The sequence below is a fragment of the Chelon labrosus genome (assembly GCF_963514085.1).
Source record: "Chelon labrosus genome assembly, chromosome: 11".
Lineage (NCBI taxonomy): Eukaryota > Metazoa > Chordata > Actinopteri > Mugiliformes > Mugilidae > Chelon > Chelon labrosus.
The window spans coordinates 18,033,842-18,051,970 of record NC_140344.1 but is presented as its reverse complement, the minus strand read 5'-3'; the positions used below and the strand labels follow the sequence as shown (position 1 = coordinate 18,051,970).

At 43.8% G+C, this 18,129-nt stretch overlaps 1 protein-coding gene across 1 annotated transcript in view; it reads left to right on the top strand.

The window, feature by feature from the left end:
* The window catches only part of wwox (WW domain containing oxidoreductase), a 123,093-nt gene extending 106,207 nt beyond the window's left edge, over positions 1–16,886 (top strand). Inside the window, exon 9 of the mRNA XM_084555118.1 lies at positions 16,456–16,886. Within this exon, the coding sequence (XP_084411244.1) occupies positions 16,456–16,647 (192 nt within the window). The 3' untranslated portion in view covers positions 16,648–16,886. The remainder of the gene's footprint in view (positions 1–16,455) is intronic.
* The last annotated feature ends 1,243 nt before the right edge of the window (positions 16,887–18,129 follow it).

The window sequence follows — 18,129 nt, the reverse complement described above, 5'->3', positions numbered from 1 at the left end:
AGTTGTGTCCACGTGTCTGGGTGCATGTGTGTGTGTGTGTGTTTGATAGGGGGGCTTGTGTTGTGCCAGGGGAATGCCTAAGCCTTGCATGATGCTTGAGCTCAGCAATTAGAATAATTAAGAGGGACTGACAAGCTTTTAGAGTCTCTTTCCCTAGCCCCTCTCTTTCTCCTCCAATCTCTCTCTCTCTCTCTCTCTCTCTCTCTCTCTCTCTCTCTTCCTGCCTCATTTCTGTTCCAGTTGTAAATTTGGAGTATGTCAGACAACATTATGTCGGTTATGTCACGTTAACACACGTGCATTTCTTAGAAGTCTGCAACCGTCAGGTGCATGAGCGCCAGTAAAGGAGTGAAGCCCTGCAACTGTGTCAAATCTCATTTTTCTCACCCGCATATTCCACTTAATTCGTGCGTGTGCTAAAGCTTGCATTAACACAACCCATGTGTGATACATCCATGCTGTGCAAAAATCTATTTTTGAGGGTTGCGCTGCAAAGTGTAAGTTCACTAATATTACCCAGGAGTCAAGATTACCTAACAGGCTTATCACAGTCACACACACAAGTATAGAATGAAAGAATAGGCCTGTTGTTATGCACACACAACGTTGTGTGTGTGTGTTGTGTGTGTGCGCGCGTGTATGTGTGTGTGAAGGAGAGAGAGTTCACTAATGACTTCACACTCCCATTAGCGCCTTTGCTTGATATGTCACACTTCATTATGTACTTTGATCATCGGTGCATAAACTTGGAAAGTGTGCGCGCACGTATGAAGTATGTTTGCACTGGGAGTGTGTGGCTATACCAACTTTCAGCCGCAACTCTCATGATGGTGGGAGAACACACCCACCGGTGTTACTGCTTTCTCTCGGGAGCTGCTGTTTTTTTTCTGTCATCCAAAATTTCAATTCTGTGACAACATTGTTAGCTGACAAAACTATATACCACATGTGAATATGTTCTTGTTAAAAAGGATGCATTAGTAAGATGTAATAAGAGCACACAACATGCTCTAATAACAAAATATAATAGAAATGATTATTTTTATTATATTATTTTGACCAGTTTTATTCTTTGTCAGCCACAGAGTATTGATGCCACAAGGTAGTCTGCATAATCTGTATGCAGGACACCTTAGAGCAATAAATTACTGTCGTTGTCCAACTAGATACAATTCTGTTTAAATCTGCTTAAGATTTTATAATAGGAGCCTGATATATGGAGAGTTTATTTGTCTTCATAATTTACAAGATCTCTTGTGTATGATTCATAGGTCAATTACTCAAAGAGCCACCACTGTCCAAACATTTATTCCACTGTTTAAGCATGCGTTTGTGTATAAATCCATCATAAAAATCCGAAGTGCAAACTGTGTGTGTGTGTGCATGCTTGTACGTTCAGGTGTCACTGCTTATGTGCACATGCCTGTGTGTTTGCATGTGCGTGCAAGCGCATGTGATATGTTTTAATTCCTGGTAAACAGACAGCGGTGTGGCCAGGCAGGTTAGTTTTATCAGAGTGTGTTTATCTTAATTCCCCTCAGTCTCTTTCAGTCCTACCATCCATTACACGTCTGAAGTGGCTTCGTGCTCTCCTGTGCCTCACACGCAAACATACACTGTTAAAATATGATGATATGACAGTGAGAGTATTGCTCACGGCGTGTGACTATCTCTGCCTTTGTCAGTTTCGTATGCAATGTTTCCTTGGCTGTATAGTAGATGATGCTTTCATAGCAGTCCTTTGTGACCTTGGCTGTGTAAACAGGTTTGTAAAGTAACCATGAGTGCAGGAGCGGAGCTGCACTGACAAAGACCCATAAACAGGCTAAACATGCATGTCATGCCAACCTGACACATCACAACACATCATGTCACAGTGTGTGCCAAACCATAACCGTGGTGCTTCGAGGACAGGTGTGAATGTACACAAAAGAGACAGGGCATCAGCATGTAAATATGAGATCCACACGCTCTCATGCACACACTGTATGTTTACCCACACTACATCACCCCCTGCGTGGAGAATGACAAGCTCATTCGAGGGTATGACCCTCTCCCCATGCTGTTTGTCTTTAGGGTCACGTCCTGCCCTCTAACTCCTGACCCTTGACCTCTGACCTCAGTCCGTCAGCCAGCAGACACCAGCACTGAGCTGACAGCTCCCAAAGCCCACTGACCCCAAAAGCAGAGAAAGAGAAAGCTACAGAGAGAAGAAGACAGAGCTTTGACCTCTCCTGGAAGGGAAACAGTGTATACCCAGCAAGAGTTGAACAGTTTACCTGTACAAAGTGGTCAAGAAAAGACGGGGAAAAAAAACAATCATTGCTCTCTTTGATGAGATATGAAAGCAAAGACAAAAATTTATAAAGAAAGGGAGGTGAAGATTGAGGAGAGGAAGGAGGGGCAGGAGGTGAGGAATGAGATGGGAGGACAAACGCGGGTGAACTTGGCTAGTGGAGGTCACACTCTGCCTGAGGAGACAGGTGCCTCAAGATTAGCCTCCACATTAATAGCCTTTACTTACTCTCACGCAAACGCTCACACACACATGCATACACGCTGCGAGCCGGTCCTACAGAACTCCTATACCACAGGGACGCGGGACTAGTGAGAACACAGCCCTGACTCTCATATCCTATTTATACATCCTTTTCTGTACATTACAATCCTATTTAGCTCGCCCTGCTTCCTACACAATCCTATTTATGGACTCAATCCCGCCCCGCCACCACAGCACCACCACCCCACTTCCACTCTCGAATCCTATTTGTGTGCCCCTTCCTCCCGTATGCAGGTGCCATCCATCCAAAGGGCTGCCTACTGGGTGTGTGAGCTGTGATTCAGATAAGTGTGTGTTTGTGTTCACTAGTGATTTGTGTGGTAATGTACAAACTGAAATTGGAGTGTTCCATGCAGGAGTAAGAGAAACACTGCTCTTGGACTTTTTTTTGTTCGCGGACATCAATCAGTTGAAGCTTTTTCTTTTGGTCTCTATGTGCAAAAAGCTTGAAATTTGCTTTTAAGGAAACAGCGTCACTTCTTAAACGTGAAACAAACCCAAAGTGCGAGGTGAGATCCGAGGTGCTTGCCCTCTACCGCAACCTCTGCAGTCTGATGTAACTGATTGCACATTCCCCCTTCTCTGAGTTTACAAATCGTCCATAAGTAAAGATGAGTGTCTGTGTCTTCTGTCCTGTCCTATCTCCACCTGTCCCTGTGACAGGCCTCTTATCCTCCATTAGTGTATTTAAATAGGACAAAGTGCCTGTCCGTATCACGGGCCTGTCTCCACCTGACTTCTTTACCTGTCACTCACACGGTATTATGAAAGCATCCTCATTCTGTTTGAAGATGGGAGATGAGAGGAGAACAGCAGTCAGGGACCTGGTTGGCCTGACAGACCAGATTATAGTAGTCGATCCTGGAGAGAAAAAAAAAAAAGGAATAAGGGGAAGGAGAGACGGGCGAGGATGTTCCTGCCTAACTGGATTAGGAGAGGGGGTGGAGGGAAGATGTATGTAGAGCAAGGGTCTGTGCCTGTCTTTGTTAGGGGAAGGAAGGTGTAGCAAAGTGGGCGTAGAGAGTCGCGTGCCTGTCCATATTAGAAAGACAGGTGCTGGTTGCCTCTGGATTTGCCCTTTAGTTTGAACTGAAGAACTTGTGTCTCGCGTAATGTGATGATGAGCCGGCTACAGAAAACTTCGCATGCCGAAATACCAGGCTTTCCTGATGAAACAGGACGAAGGGCAGACAGGCCGCCAGAGCACAAGGTTAAAAGTCTCACTATCCTGCAGCTGTACTGTATCTCAGCTACTTTGTATACACCACTGGAACGGTTCTGGTTAAATTGATGCACAGCGTGAGTCAAAGGATTTCAAACAAGTGATATATGACGTCTCCCATTTGGCAGACATTTTTATCCAAAGCCAACACCAGAGTGAAATAGTGTGACTGAGCTGAATTTATTAATCATTCAATTAACTAAATGTTCCTTCTTGGTGTGGTGTAGACGAATAGACTGTCAGTCTTTAATGCAATCTAATTCTCAGCACACCTCAAGAGGGATGCTGAGAACTAAACTGCTCTGCAACTCTTTAATTTCTCTCACCCCGTCAACGCCTTTCACCTGCATTACTCATTCTGTGGTATGCTTTTGTCGCTCTCATTTCGGCTTTATTATTTCTCTGCAGGCTAAATCCAGACTCTTAACATCAGCCTAGGTGGCCCTGCAGACTGCTGTATTCATCTCTTTCTCACCCTCCCTCCTCAGACAGAAGCTTCCTCTGTGTCTTTGGGGCTGGCCGGTAAAGACAGTCGGGGCAGTCGATCGTATCAGACTATCAGGCCAGTTCAACCATAAATTACCTGCAGCTAACAAAGCGTGTTGCTGTGACTATTACACAGGCAGTCAAAGTCACCCCAGCCCACACTGCTAGGATACGGACGAAGGAAAGTGCAGGGAGAGAGAGTTTGTGTGAATTTGGTCAGTCGCACGCTGAAGTTTCAATATTCAACACAGAGCATGAAACACGGGTGGTGTAAGGCAATAATATGTTACAGTCAGACGCAGATGATGATCCAATATCAGCATGAATGGCTATTGAACAAGCATAACATTATAACCACCTTCCTAATATTGTGTAGGTCTCCCTTGTGCCTCCAAAACAGTTGTGACTCATCAGGGAATGGACATGAGCCCTCTGACCTGGGCCATTGTGTCCTATGGGTTGAGGGGAGGGGCCTCTGTGGATCCGGCTTGTTGCAGTACATATCACAACTACTTCATCAATTTGGGATCTAGTGAATATGGAGTCCAGTTCAGTTCTTGTGCTGTTCTTCATGTTTTTTTGAGTTGTTCCTAAACTGTTCTTGTGTGTGTGCCTGTGTCAGGCTGCATCCTGCTGGGGAGGCTGCTGCCATGAAGGAGTGTCATTGCTAAGGGGTGGGGGTGTCTGGTCTGGTCTAAGTGGGTCTTACACGTCTAAGTAACATCAAAAAGAATACCAGGTCCAAAAGTTTCCCAGCAGAACATTAAATTGTCAGAAAACGTTCAATGTTATTTACTTCTGTCAGTGGTTTTAATGTTGTGGCTGATCGATGTATTGTGTTATTTTAACATGTTAAGGTTAAAAAAAAGGTTGCAGAACTTTTTTCTCCCCATTCTGGCAGTGAACCTTATTAAACGCTGCATGCATATGATCCACTCAGCTGTCAGTCCCTCAGTCTCTTCTCTTCTTCCAGTGCTTTCCAATGAGGAAAACCCACAGCGCCTTCTCCTTACACCGTAATACTTCCTCTTAATGCTGAGGTTTTTTTTTATTATCTGCGGCATCAGAAACTTTTCATGGATGCTTCATAGGTTCTATTTAAATCTTTCTTACAGCCAGAAATAGTGAATTCATAGTATCTTAGCTCTTGTTTCTCCGTCGTACTCCTAGTTGCTGTAGCTGACTTTGTCTGCATGGCTGTGGTTGCTCCCCTCTTTTACTGTGGCAAGCATCACTAGTTGTGGCTGGTTCTGAGTAGTTTAATCAGTGTTGTGTGGACTCATTGGGCATTTTCATTTAGTCCTGCACTATAGCTTCAATAACATTTAACCTTAACATCAGTACAACTCACTCAGCCAAGGAGTGATCTGCAATGAAAACAAAATGAAAACTAATTGAAGATTAAAAGACAGAGTATTTACCATTTTTACTTAGACACATCGTTATCGTTTGTTGTGGCAAAATCAAGATCCATTTACATTTTTTAAGTCAACTACTGCAAATGGCATCCATCTCTCATCATTTAGATTATGATCAGTAAACTCTGCCTAAAAGTACACAATATCGCCGCTAGCTATAAAAGCATATACTACTTAACCATCCATGTCAATAACGACATTGTATTTGAAAATAATTAGAAACAGTTTATTTAAATGGGTCTTCGTTCAGCTGGTGTTGCAGCCCTGTCCTCTGGTCTTGCATGTTTAACTATTTGTTGTGTGGAGACAGAGCGGTGCCTCCCTCTCCCAGCCGTATGCGCAGGTCTGTGTTATTGGCTAATTGAGAGCGTGTTCTGTGCTGCAGCTCTGCCCTGGAGGTTAGTGTTGGCACACACACACCGTAGCAGGACAAATGAGAATACACCCCACCATCTGCCCAAGAGAGACACTCCCTCGCCCTCTCCTTGTCCCTTTACCTTTGTCCCTCTCCTTTTCCTCTTTTTTTTTTTCCCTCAGTTTTATTCCTTTCTTCGAGCTCGCACCTGCACTTCTCAGCCTCTCACACCTCCCGCCCTCCTTTTACTATATTTCACATTCTAATGTTGACAAATATTCCTCATTCTCTTGATCACTAACTGCCTCCCGGAGTAAATCAGTAGGAGGTGTGTTTGTGTTGTGACGCGGGGTCGAGCGGTGTTAAGGTGTTACTGTACTCCGACCTGAGACTTTCAGGATGTTGCATGGTTGTGATCCATAGGGACTGACACCGAAGGTGACCCCTGGTTGGTAACCTTGGAGACCAACTTTATTAAAATGAATTTGAGTAGAGGGGCCATCCTGACAGCGGCATAATTACATCGCAGAGCATCAGCACTAATTTATGCAGCTTGCATTCAACCGGTCAGGAGTGCCGAGATGGGGTCAGCATGAACACACAGAAAAACACACACACACATTCCCACCAGAGCATATTGGCATGCACACTGTCACGCTGCCTCACAAACACACACACACACACACACACACACACACAGGTACGCATGGATCACAATACCAATAAAAATAGGTGAAAACACTATTTTTTCCCCTCTGCACCATGCACTCACAGTCCCTCTGTAATGTGTTCACTGCTTTGACGGTCACTGTGTGCTTGAATGTATGTAGGCATATGTATGTGACCTGTGTGAGTCACAGAGGCGGTGTGTGTGTGAGTATATTTAGCAGTGTTATAGAGGCAAAGGCTGGACGGGTCTTATTAGTGTCATATCCTTGTAAGTGCAGCAGAGTGACTGTTCAAAACATGTTGTTACTGTTTGCTCATGTGTCTCTCTGAAGTTATATATATATATATATGGAAGCACACTTCTTAGCACGTACTTAGATTTAAAGCCATCACAAAGCAATTTCTCATAGGTTGGGTGGCAGCTAATATAGTAAGTGGCTCACCTTACGTCGACTATTTAAATTTAATGGTAGTGTTTTCTGGATTACCAGCCAACACAGATTATATCAAGAGAAGATCTCACAATAAAGTCCTTTGGTTATTTCTGCCTCAAGAATAACTTTAGTCAGATTCATGTAAATACAATGCCTTCTTAAATTACATACCTCTTGTTATTGTCTCAATTTGCGGCCATTTTTTTTCGCTATGATTTTTATTTTACGCTGAAAACCGAAACCAAAAGGTGATTTAATCCCAGTCTTATAGAATTTTTTTTCTCTCTGCATGGAAATATTTAAGTACAATCTCATTAATTGTGACAGCTTTTTAATCAGTTTACTGCTGATACTTTGAGATAGGCATCACTTTCATTCGTGTATTGATTTGGTAGGTCCACTGTGCTCATTAGGCTCCATTAACAAAATCCATAATGAGAAAAAAACAAAACAGTTTTGATAATGTGTCACCGTTTTTCAACCTGGCAGCAACACAAACAGATCTGCCCTCGTGTCCCTGGATTACAACTTCAGCTTCTCTTTCCCTGGTCATCATCGTGATGAGTTGAGGATAAATCAAGAGGCCAGGAATCAGAGGATAGAGGATGACGAAGAAGGGGTCAGTAGCAGAAGCAGGAGAAAGTGCAGTTAGAGGGGAGTAAAAGCTGGTGAGGAGAACGGGGTGAATGGGGGACATGGATCAAATCTGCAGTCACTCCATTGTAGCCGTTGTGACCAAGGGCACGCTAATCTATCCCATTAGAAGATCTCTCCGACTCTCTCATAATGTTACTGCTAGCTGCTCTCCTGTGACATGTTCCTGGTTTGTGTGTGTGTGTGTGTGTGGGAGAGAGGGGGAGAGAGAGGGAGAAAGTGTGAATGAGACTGAATGCTTTGCATCCAAGTGTGTGTGTGTGTGTGTGTGTGTGTGTGTGTGTGTGTGTGTGTGTGTGTGTAATGACAGTTGAGCTAGTTGCTCTCCTGTGAAAATGACACGTTCCTGCCAAATTAATATCATTACTATCAGAGTTTAATGGGCCAGTGCTGCCTTCTTATTTAAAACAGAACATCCCTCTCTCTCTCGACCTCCACCACGAAGGAAGGGGAGGGGGCAGGAGAGCGGGTTGGAGGAGGTGACTGACTGAGCAGGAGAGACGACGTGAACAGAGGAAGATGAACTTAATTTAGGGTTAAGCTGAGCTGGAGAGCAAGCAAAAAAAAAAAAAAAAGTTGAGGATAGAATACTAAGAAAAGATCTTTAAGACATTTTCATTTGCTACTAATACACTTTCAGTGGGGACACTTAACTTTCACAGATTTTTTCCCTCTTCTGTATAAGTCATTTGCCTAAAAATACATTTCTCTTTCCTGCTTTTTGTGACAGCTTTAAAATGTGGCGCTACTCTGTCAAACGTGGGGGCTTCCTTCCCGGTTGTAATGTTAAAATTGTGGAATTGTACTCAGTAATTGTCACTGCTGAGCTCATGTCCACTGTTGGAGTGATGGTCGCTATCATCCCTGGTCTTTAACGTAACAGAAAGCCAGATAATGTTTGCATTGTGTTTTGTGCGTTACGGGCGTGCAGCCTATGAGGATTTTGGAGGGAGCTTTGAAGTGTTTGGCTCTTGGGTGCATTTTCTTTCATAGCCCGTGTTTTCCAGTACATTTCTGTGGTCATTGGTTTTTATTTTCTCCTGCAGTACTTTAAAGTAGGTGTGTGTACAGGATAAGCAGTCTGTTGAGGTGTCATTCTTCACTCGGAGTCAGCACTGTGATAATGAGTTGATTTGGACTCGCACTCTGCGGGCTGCCTGTGAATGCAGTCACATGCATAGCTGTGTTTTCACATGTGTGCATATTTACACAGTCTGTATACATGTGGAAATAACTATTGCACATTACATTGTGTGTGCACACACCTGACTGGGTGTGTGTATGTGTGTGTGTGTGTGCGGGAGATTTTGAGTGTGTGAATATGTCAGGTTGCCGCAGGAGACCAATTAGCTGGTGCATCAGTGAGGAGGTGAGCATACACACACCTGTGTGTGGCCCTATTACACCAGCTCATCATACACTCACACACCGACACACAGACAGCATTGCTCTGCTCATAATAGAAACATACTGACACTTACAGTACGTTGACCATATGGAATAATGACTTCACTGTGTCAAGCTGTCAGACGTGAGTCACCAGCATGCGTTATTGCAACTAGATGTTTCCAACTTAACAAACTTTTGTGAATTATAGGTTATCACGCTGCTTCTGAATGCTTGTCATTAGCTATATGTGTTTTACAACCCAACATTTCATCATTCATTTTCAAAACGGCGGGCTTTCCAGCACTCACGCACGGTGGATGAGATCAAAGAGTGATTCAGTCCAAACTTTGAGGTATTGTGCACTGACGCAATTAGGTGAGAGTGAAAGGGAAGATCACAGCCAATAAAGCAGCCAGGCCTCTTCATGTATAATTCAGATCTTTTATGGTGGGCTATGCACCCATATGGACATGCTAAAGGAAGACTAAGGCCATTTCCAGCCAGAGAAAAGCCCTTTTAAAAGCTAATCCCTGTGCCAGAGTCCTACACCTTTTACTGCTGCTTTTTAATGAATAGGTGTCCAATAAGGCCTTTTATTGTCTTAGCATATGTTGCTTTTATTAGGGGAAAATAATTAGGTTGTGCGGATCACTTCGGAAGTCCTCTCACAAGATAAAAATGAGATAGTTTCACAGTCATTGCGCAAGTCCTTCTGACACCCTGTCGTTTTCCCCTTGGATGCCTTGTGTCCTACCTCCTTCATCTCCTCCTCTGCTTTGTTTCCTTCTCCTTCTCCTTGTCTCTCCTCCCGTCTTTATGCTTCCCCTCCTCCTCTTGTCCTTTTCATTCCCTCCACTTCGCTTTTCACTTCCTCCTTCCATTGTTCCCTTGAACACGGGGCATTAAATGTATGCAGCCATGTCGCATTGGACTACACATTTACACACGTGCACGCACACACACACACATATAACAGATGAACAATCACTGTGTGACAGGAGGCTGTTGATGACTGACACTCGGTTGATCTTATCTGGCGCAAAAGGGGTAAAGAGAGGGCCTCAGAGAGGAAGAGAGAAATCGTGCAGGGGCATGTGGGGTTCCGCGGTGCTTTGTGTTGTGTTCCTGTCACTCCTGCATAGTTTGCCCCTCTGCTCCTTTCTCTCCCTGTCTTCTCATCCTCCACTACATCACACTGCTTGCTTATAGAGAAAAGGAGACTGACAACAGTACTCATCTGTGATCTAGGACTCCGGGGAAAGGGGTTCATTTACTCCTACCATGACCATTTACCCATGAGACTTCAGTAACGGCAACATGGTATGCAAAGTCCTCTAAGTTATGGGGCCGGAGGGGGATGGTGCTGCAGGGGAATAGGGATCTGCAGATGGTTGATAGAAACCACGGGGACAAGGCAGATAGACACTGAGAGATTGAGCAGGCATGATGAAGGAAGGGAGTGAGTAGCAGGGAGGAAGGAGGCTGGTCCTTCCATCCTGCCCTTAATGCCCCTCAAGGGAGCATGCTGCCTGTGGGTGAGTATTAGCCTTCAGCCTGCGGGCTAATGGACGGTGCAAAAAAGAATTTAGTACATACAGATGACCGGGAGTACACTAATCAGTGGGGGGACCCATGATGAGAAGCTGTAAACTGGCTTTCAGTCAGATTATAGACATAGCTCCCACCCAAATGAAGGCCTTCACCTGTATTTTAGTGCTGTTGGAGTTCTGGACATGAATAGTCTTTTCATTCGTAATAATGTTTTCCTTTTCACAGTATCTTGAGTTCAGGTTATTTAATGTGACCTTTGGCCTACCTCAGCCAGGGTGACGGAGGCCACCACAGATTCACGGGGGTGCTTTCTGAAGTGTGCGCTGAGGTGTTTGAGATGCTAATCTCTTCTCATCTTGGTTGAGTGGTCACGCTGAATGAGGGGCAGCTTGTTTATTTGAGGGGTCCGCATTACCCAGGATTCCCTCTACAGCTGGTCAAGGCACGCTCAGCTAAGCTGTCAGCTCGCAGAGGTTACCACGGCTGAGGGCAAAGATAGCTCCTTCTGTGCACACACACGTGTTTGTATGGCTGTTTTTGTGAGGACATTTAATGACATAAGGATTTTCCTAGCCTCTTACCCGGACCCTAACCATCTCAGCTAAGTCTCTAACCCTAATCCTAACCATAACCTAATTGTAACCTTTACCATAAAACTAAATCTTAACCCTCAAACACTCTTGTAAAATATAGGACTGACCAAAATGTCCTCAACTCAAACTGGTCCTCAGGGAGATAGCTGTACAAGAAGACACACAAAAACTGAGCACATAGGAAGCTTTGATTTCAATGGTTATTTATTAAATGTAAAATATCTTTAGCACAGATTAAAAATCAGACACCTCCATCAATTTGAAACATCACAGGTTGAAAAAAAAACAAAACAAAAAAACATTCCTGAAACAGAATCACAATCAATCTGGAGTCCTGCTTTCAGGATAGCTACTCCACGAGGCTGGGCAGAGGGCTGAGGCAAAAACACTGCACTCCTCCTGATCCCTTTACTCAGGCTACCAGCCAGGAAATACTTTTCCAAATGTATGCTGTAGCCTTATTACACTGGATGGTAGAAAATTGACTTTTTTTTTCACCGAATGCCTTTAGAATTGTGTTAGACCATTAATAGATGAGGAAAGAAAATATGTGCTGTAGTTTAGATGTCAGTTCAAATATGTCTAAAACAGGATTGTGTTTCTGATAAACGATGAGCATTTGTTTGCTTTGTAGAGCAACAAAGTAGGTACTTAAGACCACAAAATGCTGCTTGTCTGCGACGGACAGCTTGCCAAACTCCAAGTAGGCTAAGAAAAAACCCTAACTTATACAATAGCTCTGACTGAAACCGTTCTCTGGATATCCAGCGGTCCTTCACGCGACGAGCTTAATTATTTGCGGTCCATGCCAGGAACGAACTTCTCAAATTGTGTCCCAGGCACAGATAGGTTTGCCAACATTTAGCGCTGCTGCTGAATTGGAGTGCCATCACAGAGGTCAAGATGGTGAATGCTCCCCCCCCCCCTCCTCTCTTCTCTGCCTCAACCCTCGCTGCTGTACAAATGCCAACTGACAACAACTGACACAGATGGTGAGCAGAAACACAGGACAGGCAAAGAAGGAGAACCACCCACAGGAGTAAGAAAACAGGAAGACTCTACACACACTGTCCAAGAGAGGATATTGCCTGACAATATTATCAACTCATTTATGTTAAACATTTTTTTTATTTTTTTTATTTTTATTTTAATCTTTTATTTTTTCTACTTTTTTAAATTATTTTTCAGCACATGCCATATGAGAATTTGGGGGATTATAAAAGTACCTGAAAGAATTGCTAGGTTTTCAGCATGCATAGCTGGTAGTATTTACAGTTTTGTTATGTACAAGGACGGGCCAAAAACAGACTGCTCTACAGTACTGGGTTATTTACATCCAGGTCAGAGGGAGAGGTCAATGTCATAACTACAGATGTGGGGTGAAGGATCACATGCATAGGGTCAGAGAGGGCTCATACAGCTGAGTGCAACTTGGATGATGAAGACACAGAACGGAACACGGCAAAGTAACAATACTGTTAATTCAACAACATCACACACCCTCCACCCCCCCCCCAGGTACCCTTTTTACTTTTAAATATGCTCAATAAGGAGTTCTCAACAACTGATTATTGCGTAACACTATACAAGGACATTTCTATTGCGAGTCCATGAGGTGCTTGGGTATTGAGTCGATACTGAGATTGGAAGACTTGGATCTGGTCCCAGAGCAGTTCCAGAACCGCAGTGTTGAATCCCAGGCTAAGTACGCGCTTATTGCCACTTATAAACAGTCAGCTTATTGCAGGGCGGTTTGTAAGTATTTCCCCCAGTATTGGTGTTTATCGCCCCTGGAAAAAGCAGACATACACAGAGGTAATCTACAAAATCTGCTTTCACACTTGACGCTCCTTTGGTTTATCATATTGCTGTGATCTTTACGTTGTAGCGTTAGCATAGAGATAATTTTAGGGTTGTTTACGGTGCATCTCCCCTCCCCATATCAGTGGCAGAGCTGGTGTTGTTTTAGGGGACGTCCAAGTGAAGTCATTGAGAACAAGTCTTCACTGGAGTCCTGCAGGTTTCTGAAATTTGTCTCTGCTTATTAAAGACATGTGGATTTAAATATTTTCCTTTTAAAGATTTACATTGCACAGGAAAAAAAAAAATATATTGACATGCGGCTGGCTTTCTTAAGAGGCTAGCTGCAATCAGACAATGGCCTTCAAAGCCTTTGCAGTCACTTTAAAAACACCAGTCGGAAAGTAATCAGCTCAAACTGTCAGACAGGCGAGTCTCAAGTCTTAATTTTGTAATTTAATTCTGGGTCAAGTCCACAGCTCGGGGTAGTCGATAGCAAAACACCACAGATGTTTCTCTGAAAACTACTGTACACAAGGTAATGATTCACATTTAGTTGCAGAAGATAGAAAGACACACATCAAAATCCATCGGTTTGTAGACAGCAAAATTTACAGGCTTAATCTACAGTTGGACGTGGGTTGGAAAGACCACCGGAGATGTGCGCACTGGTTCAGTGACACTACCTGTAGATGCAGATGTGCATGTAGATCGTACCAAGTGTTTAGTTGTGTGTTCGTTCGTGCTTGTGTGCAGGCGCATTCTCATGTTCAAGCATGCATGTATGGTCGTGTGCAGCGGTGCCGAGATGTTCCCTCACCCCCTCTTGTTCTCTTTCCCACTACCTCAGACTCGCCTTGGTTCCTATCTGCAAACGCACACACACACACACCAAATGATAAATGGCTGTGGTGGGTGGCTGAGCATGTTAATGCCTAATCTCATCAGCCTTATCTTTTACAGAGGTCACGAGGTCAAGTGGTGCGGGGGATGAGCTAAACACCAGTAAGACAGCACACTGCTGGACACACAGCACAAACACTTCATGTACTCTGCACATTCAACGCTGAGTGGTCTGCTGCAGCCGGTAGAGAAGCAGTGGTCTGGACTTGCTTTCCAAAAAAAAAAATGGAAGCACTTTTGGAATATATACTGAAGATTTCATTGAGAATTAAGCTGCACAAATCTGGATTACAAACATGAAAGCATTTTTTTTTTATCAGTATTTTAACCCAGAGCAGGACCAGTGTTTGGTAATTGGACACAAACAAACTGCTCTGAAAGTCAGAGAAGTTAAAGGGGGCGTCAGCGAGTCAGAGGCTGCAGCACTGAAATCTTCAGTGAAGTTTAAAAGGCATTTCGCTTTCAGATGAGCTAAATCAGATGCCCTAAGTGAGGGAGATGAGTTAAACTGAGTGCGTGTGAACCTGCAAGTCAGAGACACTGCTTGGCATTTGTCGGTCTTTGATATGGCGACATGTGATGTGGATGAAGTTATCGCCTCACTGGCAGGTGAGACAGACAGCGGCGCACAGAGAGATGCTGCTTTTTCATCTGCTGTTTACCAGCTCTCTCATCACGCTGCACTTCAAACACGCTCAATCTGCTGCAGCGACATTACACACCAGGGCTCCTCCTGGTGGAACTTTACTCAGAGCTTAGAGGGGGGTTGTGTGTAAGTGTGCGTGTTCGTCTGCGCGCGGTGTTGATGAGAAAAACATTTCTTGGAATCCAGTTTGTGTGTGGGGGGTTTTGTTCATCGCATTTGCATTTTTGTGCATTTTTTTTTTTTTTTGCACTTGCTTGTGAAAGTATAAATGCTTTAGACCTCAATGGATCTTTCCACTTCATGTTCACTGGCCTCACAGCTGCTTTAGGAAGCTGTTCAGACAGTTGGCATGTAATGGGCCTCCATTATGCATGTGTGTATATTCGTGTGTCTTGCCCATGTTTGACTGCTGCATATGTAGGGTTGTCTCAGGGTGTGCCAGTGCTCTGTGCTAAACACTAGTCTTCAGTCGTCACATCAGCGTTCCCTCTCACTCTTCCTGCACCCCCCCATCTCAATCTCGCTGCCTCTCATCAGGAGATAAAGAGGCGAGCCATTTCATGTGGCCACACAGAAGTTGTCTCCAGCCCTGGAGTTTGCAGGGAAGCTGTCACAGCAGCTTTTAGCCGCAGCTGCAACATGAAAGATCCCTCTTTGAGCAGCCGGGTTATGTGTGTAATTCTCCCTGACATGTTTATTCTGCTGCAGTTTCAACTTTCATTTTCAAATGTCACAGATGTCTCCCTCCCAAGAATATCCCTGCTAATTACTGACTGATGGGACAGGGTGTATTAGAGAACTTAGCAGGTTGCGTCCAAATACTGTTTTACTTTTACAGTGCGTCTTTGGCTTCAGACGACATGAAACAGAGTCATTTTCCGGGCTTGGACTCGAGTGATCTTCACATTTAAACTTTGAGAGGGGGAATTACTGAGAAGGAACTGAAGTAAAGCCTTGTGTTGTGGGTGTTTGTGTATTATGTGTGAAAATACTGTTTATCTATAACCGACTCGAACTTCTGATTCACAGACAGAATTGTACTTGCATCATTTCCAACACTTATTCTCAACTTTGAAAGCCTGGCTGAACCCCTATACACATCCTGTGAAAATATACATATTCATGACCATGGCATTACAACCCGTTTCTTTTTTTTTTTTTTTTTTTTTTGTATTCATTATAGATAAAAATTGTGGTTTCCCTGGTGATTCCCATCCAGACAGGAGCTGGTGTAATTTCCTTGATTCTTGTTGTCACCTTGTCCACAGTGAGTCTGTACATCCGTAGCATTCACATGGTCCCATTAGCCAGAGGTCCTGTACACACCAGGTAGAGAAATAAATAAATAAATATATGTATATAAATATATGTACAGTAAGGGGTTATGCTGTTCCCATGGTAATATGACCCAGTCATCATGGGCTATAGGGAGAGAGAAAGCGTGTGCGTGAGTCTTTTTTTTCTTTTTCTTTTTTCTTTCCTGTGGACACTCTGTCCTGCTGTCTCTTTTTTGTCTGTGTGTATCTGTATCTGTGTGCGTATATACAGTGTGTGTGTGTGTGTGTCTCACAGAGGACATAGGGATGTGGTCAGTGTCCGCTCTTTGTCCTCTCTCTTTTTCTCTGGACAGGACACGTCCCCGGTGTCTGTGTGTGAGCCGATGTGCGTTCTCCGTATTTCGCCTCCTCCTGCGGGCTCACGCCGTCTCGTTGTCTCAGTGTCCCGATCCCGTCCACTCATCTTGCCTCTCTTTCCGCTTCTCTCTCTGTCCACAGCAACAAGGGGCGGCCACTACGGTGTACTGTGCAGTAGCTCCGGAGCTGGAGGGCTTAGGCGGCATGTACTTCAACAACTGCTTCCGCTGCCTGCCGTCCATGCAGGCCCAGGATCAGAGCAGCGCTGCCAGCCTGTGGGAGCTGAGTGAACGCCTGGTTGCAGAGAGGTCAGTGGGCATTCAGGCCCTCTAATGGACAGAAGACGAGGAGGAGGAGGAGGAGGGGGGCTAGCCAAACAGGAATCAAAGAGGAAGCAGCTGATGTTGTCTTAGGTATGAACTTAAAAGATAACTGTACTCTGACTGCACTATACAAGAGCTGCCAAACCACAGAAGTCCATCTGGATATGTCACATCACTACAGGGGCTAAAACACACGACAAATACAGTACAGATGGGTGTAGGGGGTGGGTGGAGGGGTTCATATACAATCTACTGAATGAACTAAACTTTGGGTCCAACTCTGCTGTGGTAGTTTACAATGAGAAGTGGGGGATCAGGAAAAGATTTGAGTTTTATCTTCCTCTGTTCATCTCTGTAGCCTCTGTAAATTCTAATAAGTCCTTTTCACAACTGTCTATTTAAAAGAGCAAAGTTCAAAAGTAAAAAAAAAAAAAAGTAAATGACCTGTCTCGATAACAATAAAGGATTACCTAGCAAGCATACACTCTGTGGTATATGCATCCGACACCAGCAATAGTGCACAATGTGGTCTTCCCAATTAATGTCTGTATATTCATTATCCTCTTGTCTAGTTCTATGTAGATGTTCATGTTTCCTATTGAGATACAGAGAGCGTTGGTTAATCTTTGTGCTAAATCTTTCTGGGCAAGAAGAAATAAAGAGTAATGGGAATGTGACACGCATTAATATATAAACACACTAGAGGTACGATTCTTATGGCTATGTACATTACTCTGCAATAATTGTATTTCTTATCAGTGTCCCTATTTGTTTTCTGTACAATATTTACAACATCCTAAACAACTTCATGGCCATGTGCTAAAGGGGTGTGGACATCTTGTTTTTTTTTTTTTCTTTTTTCTTGCTCGCTACTACAGTAAATGACTCAACCTAAGTATTGATAATCCATACTCCGGTAGGCCTTAGTTACAATTTGGAGATATTTTTATGGGCTGATCTTTGTCCATTTGAATAGAAATACAGCAGGTGGACAATCTTATTTACAGAGTCCAGGATCTTTAATAATTTCTAAGTTACTTCCCGTGTTTAACCAGATGAATTTCAGTCTCTTGTTGTTGTTGTTGTTGTTTTTCTAAATCATCAGTAGTATTGAGGTCTGGCTTCGGGGATGGCTCTGGATTGTTTGCCCTGAAGCTGCTGAAGTTTGTGGGCGGGGGGCGGGGGGCACTTTTGAGACATTGTGCTTTATGGCAGTCTGGGTTGCCGTAGGTTGTTCTTGAAACAGCATCCCAGTGTCATGATATCTGTAAAATAAAAGCAAATGAGAGAGAACAGTCAATAAAACTTTAGTACTTTATAGTGTTGTGTATTTATTATTTTAGCCACAGAAATAATAGCATCCCATTCATTTACAGGCCATTAGGGGGAGATATTTGTGTAGGAAGCTGGTAAGTGAACAACAAGTTTAACTAAATGCCTCAGTTCAGTGTGTTTGGTGATTTGTTTTAGATAGTGTTCTTCCTCTTTGATT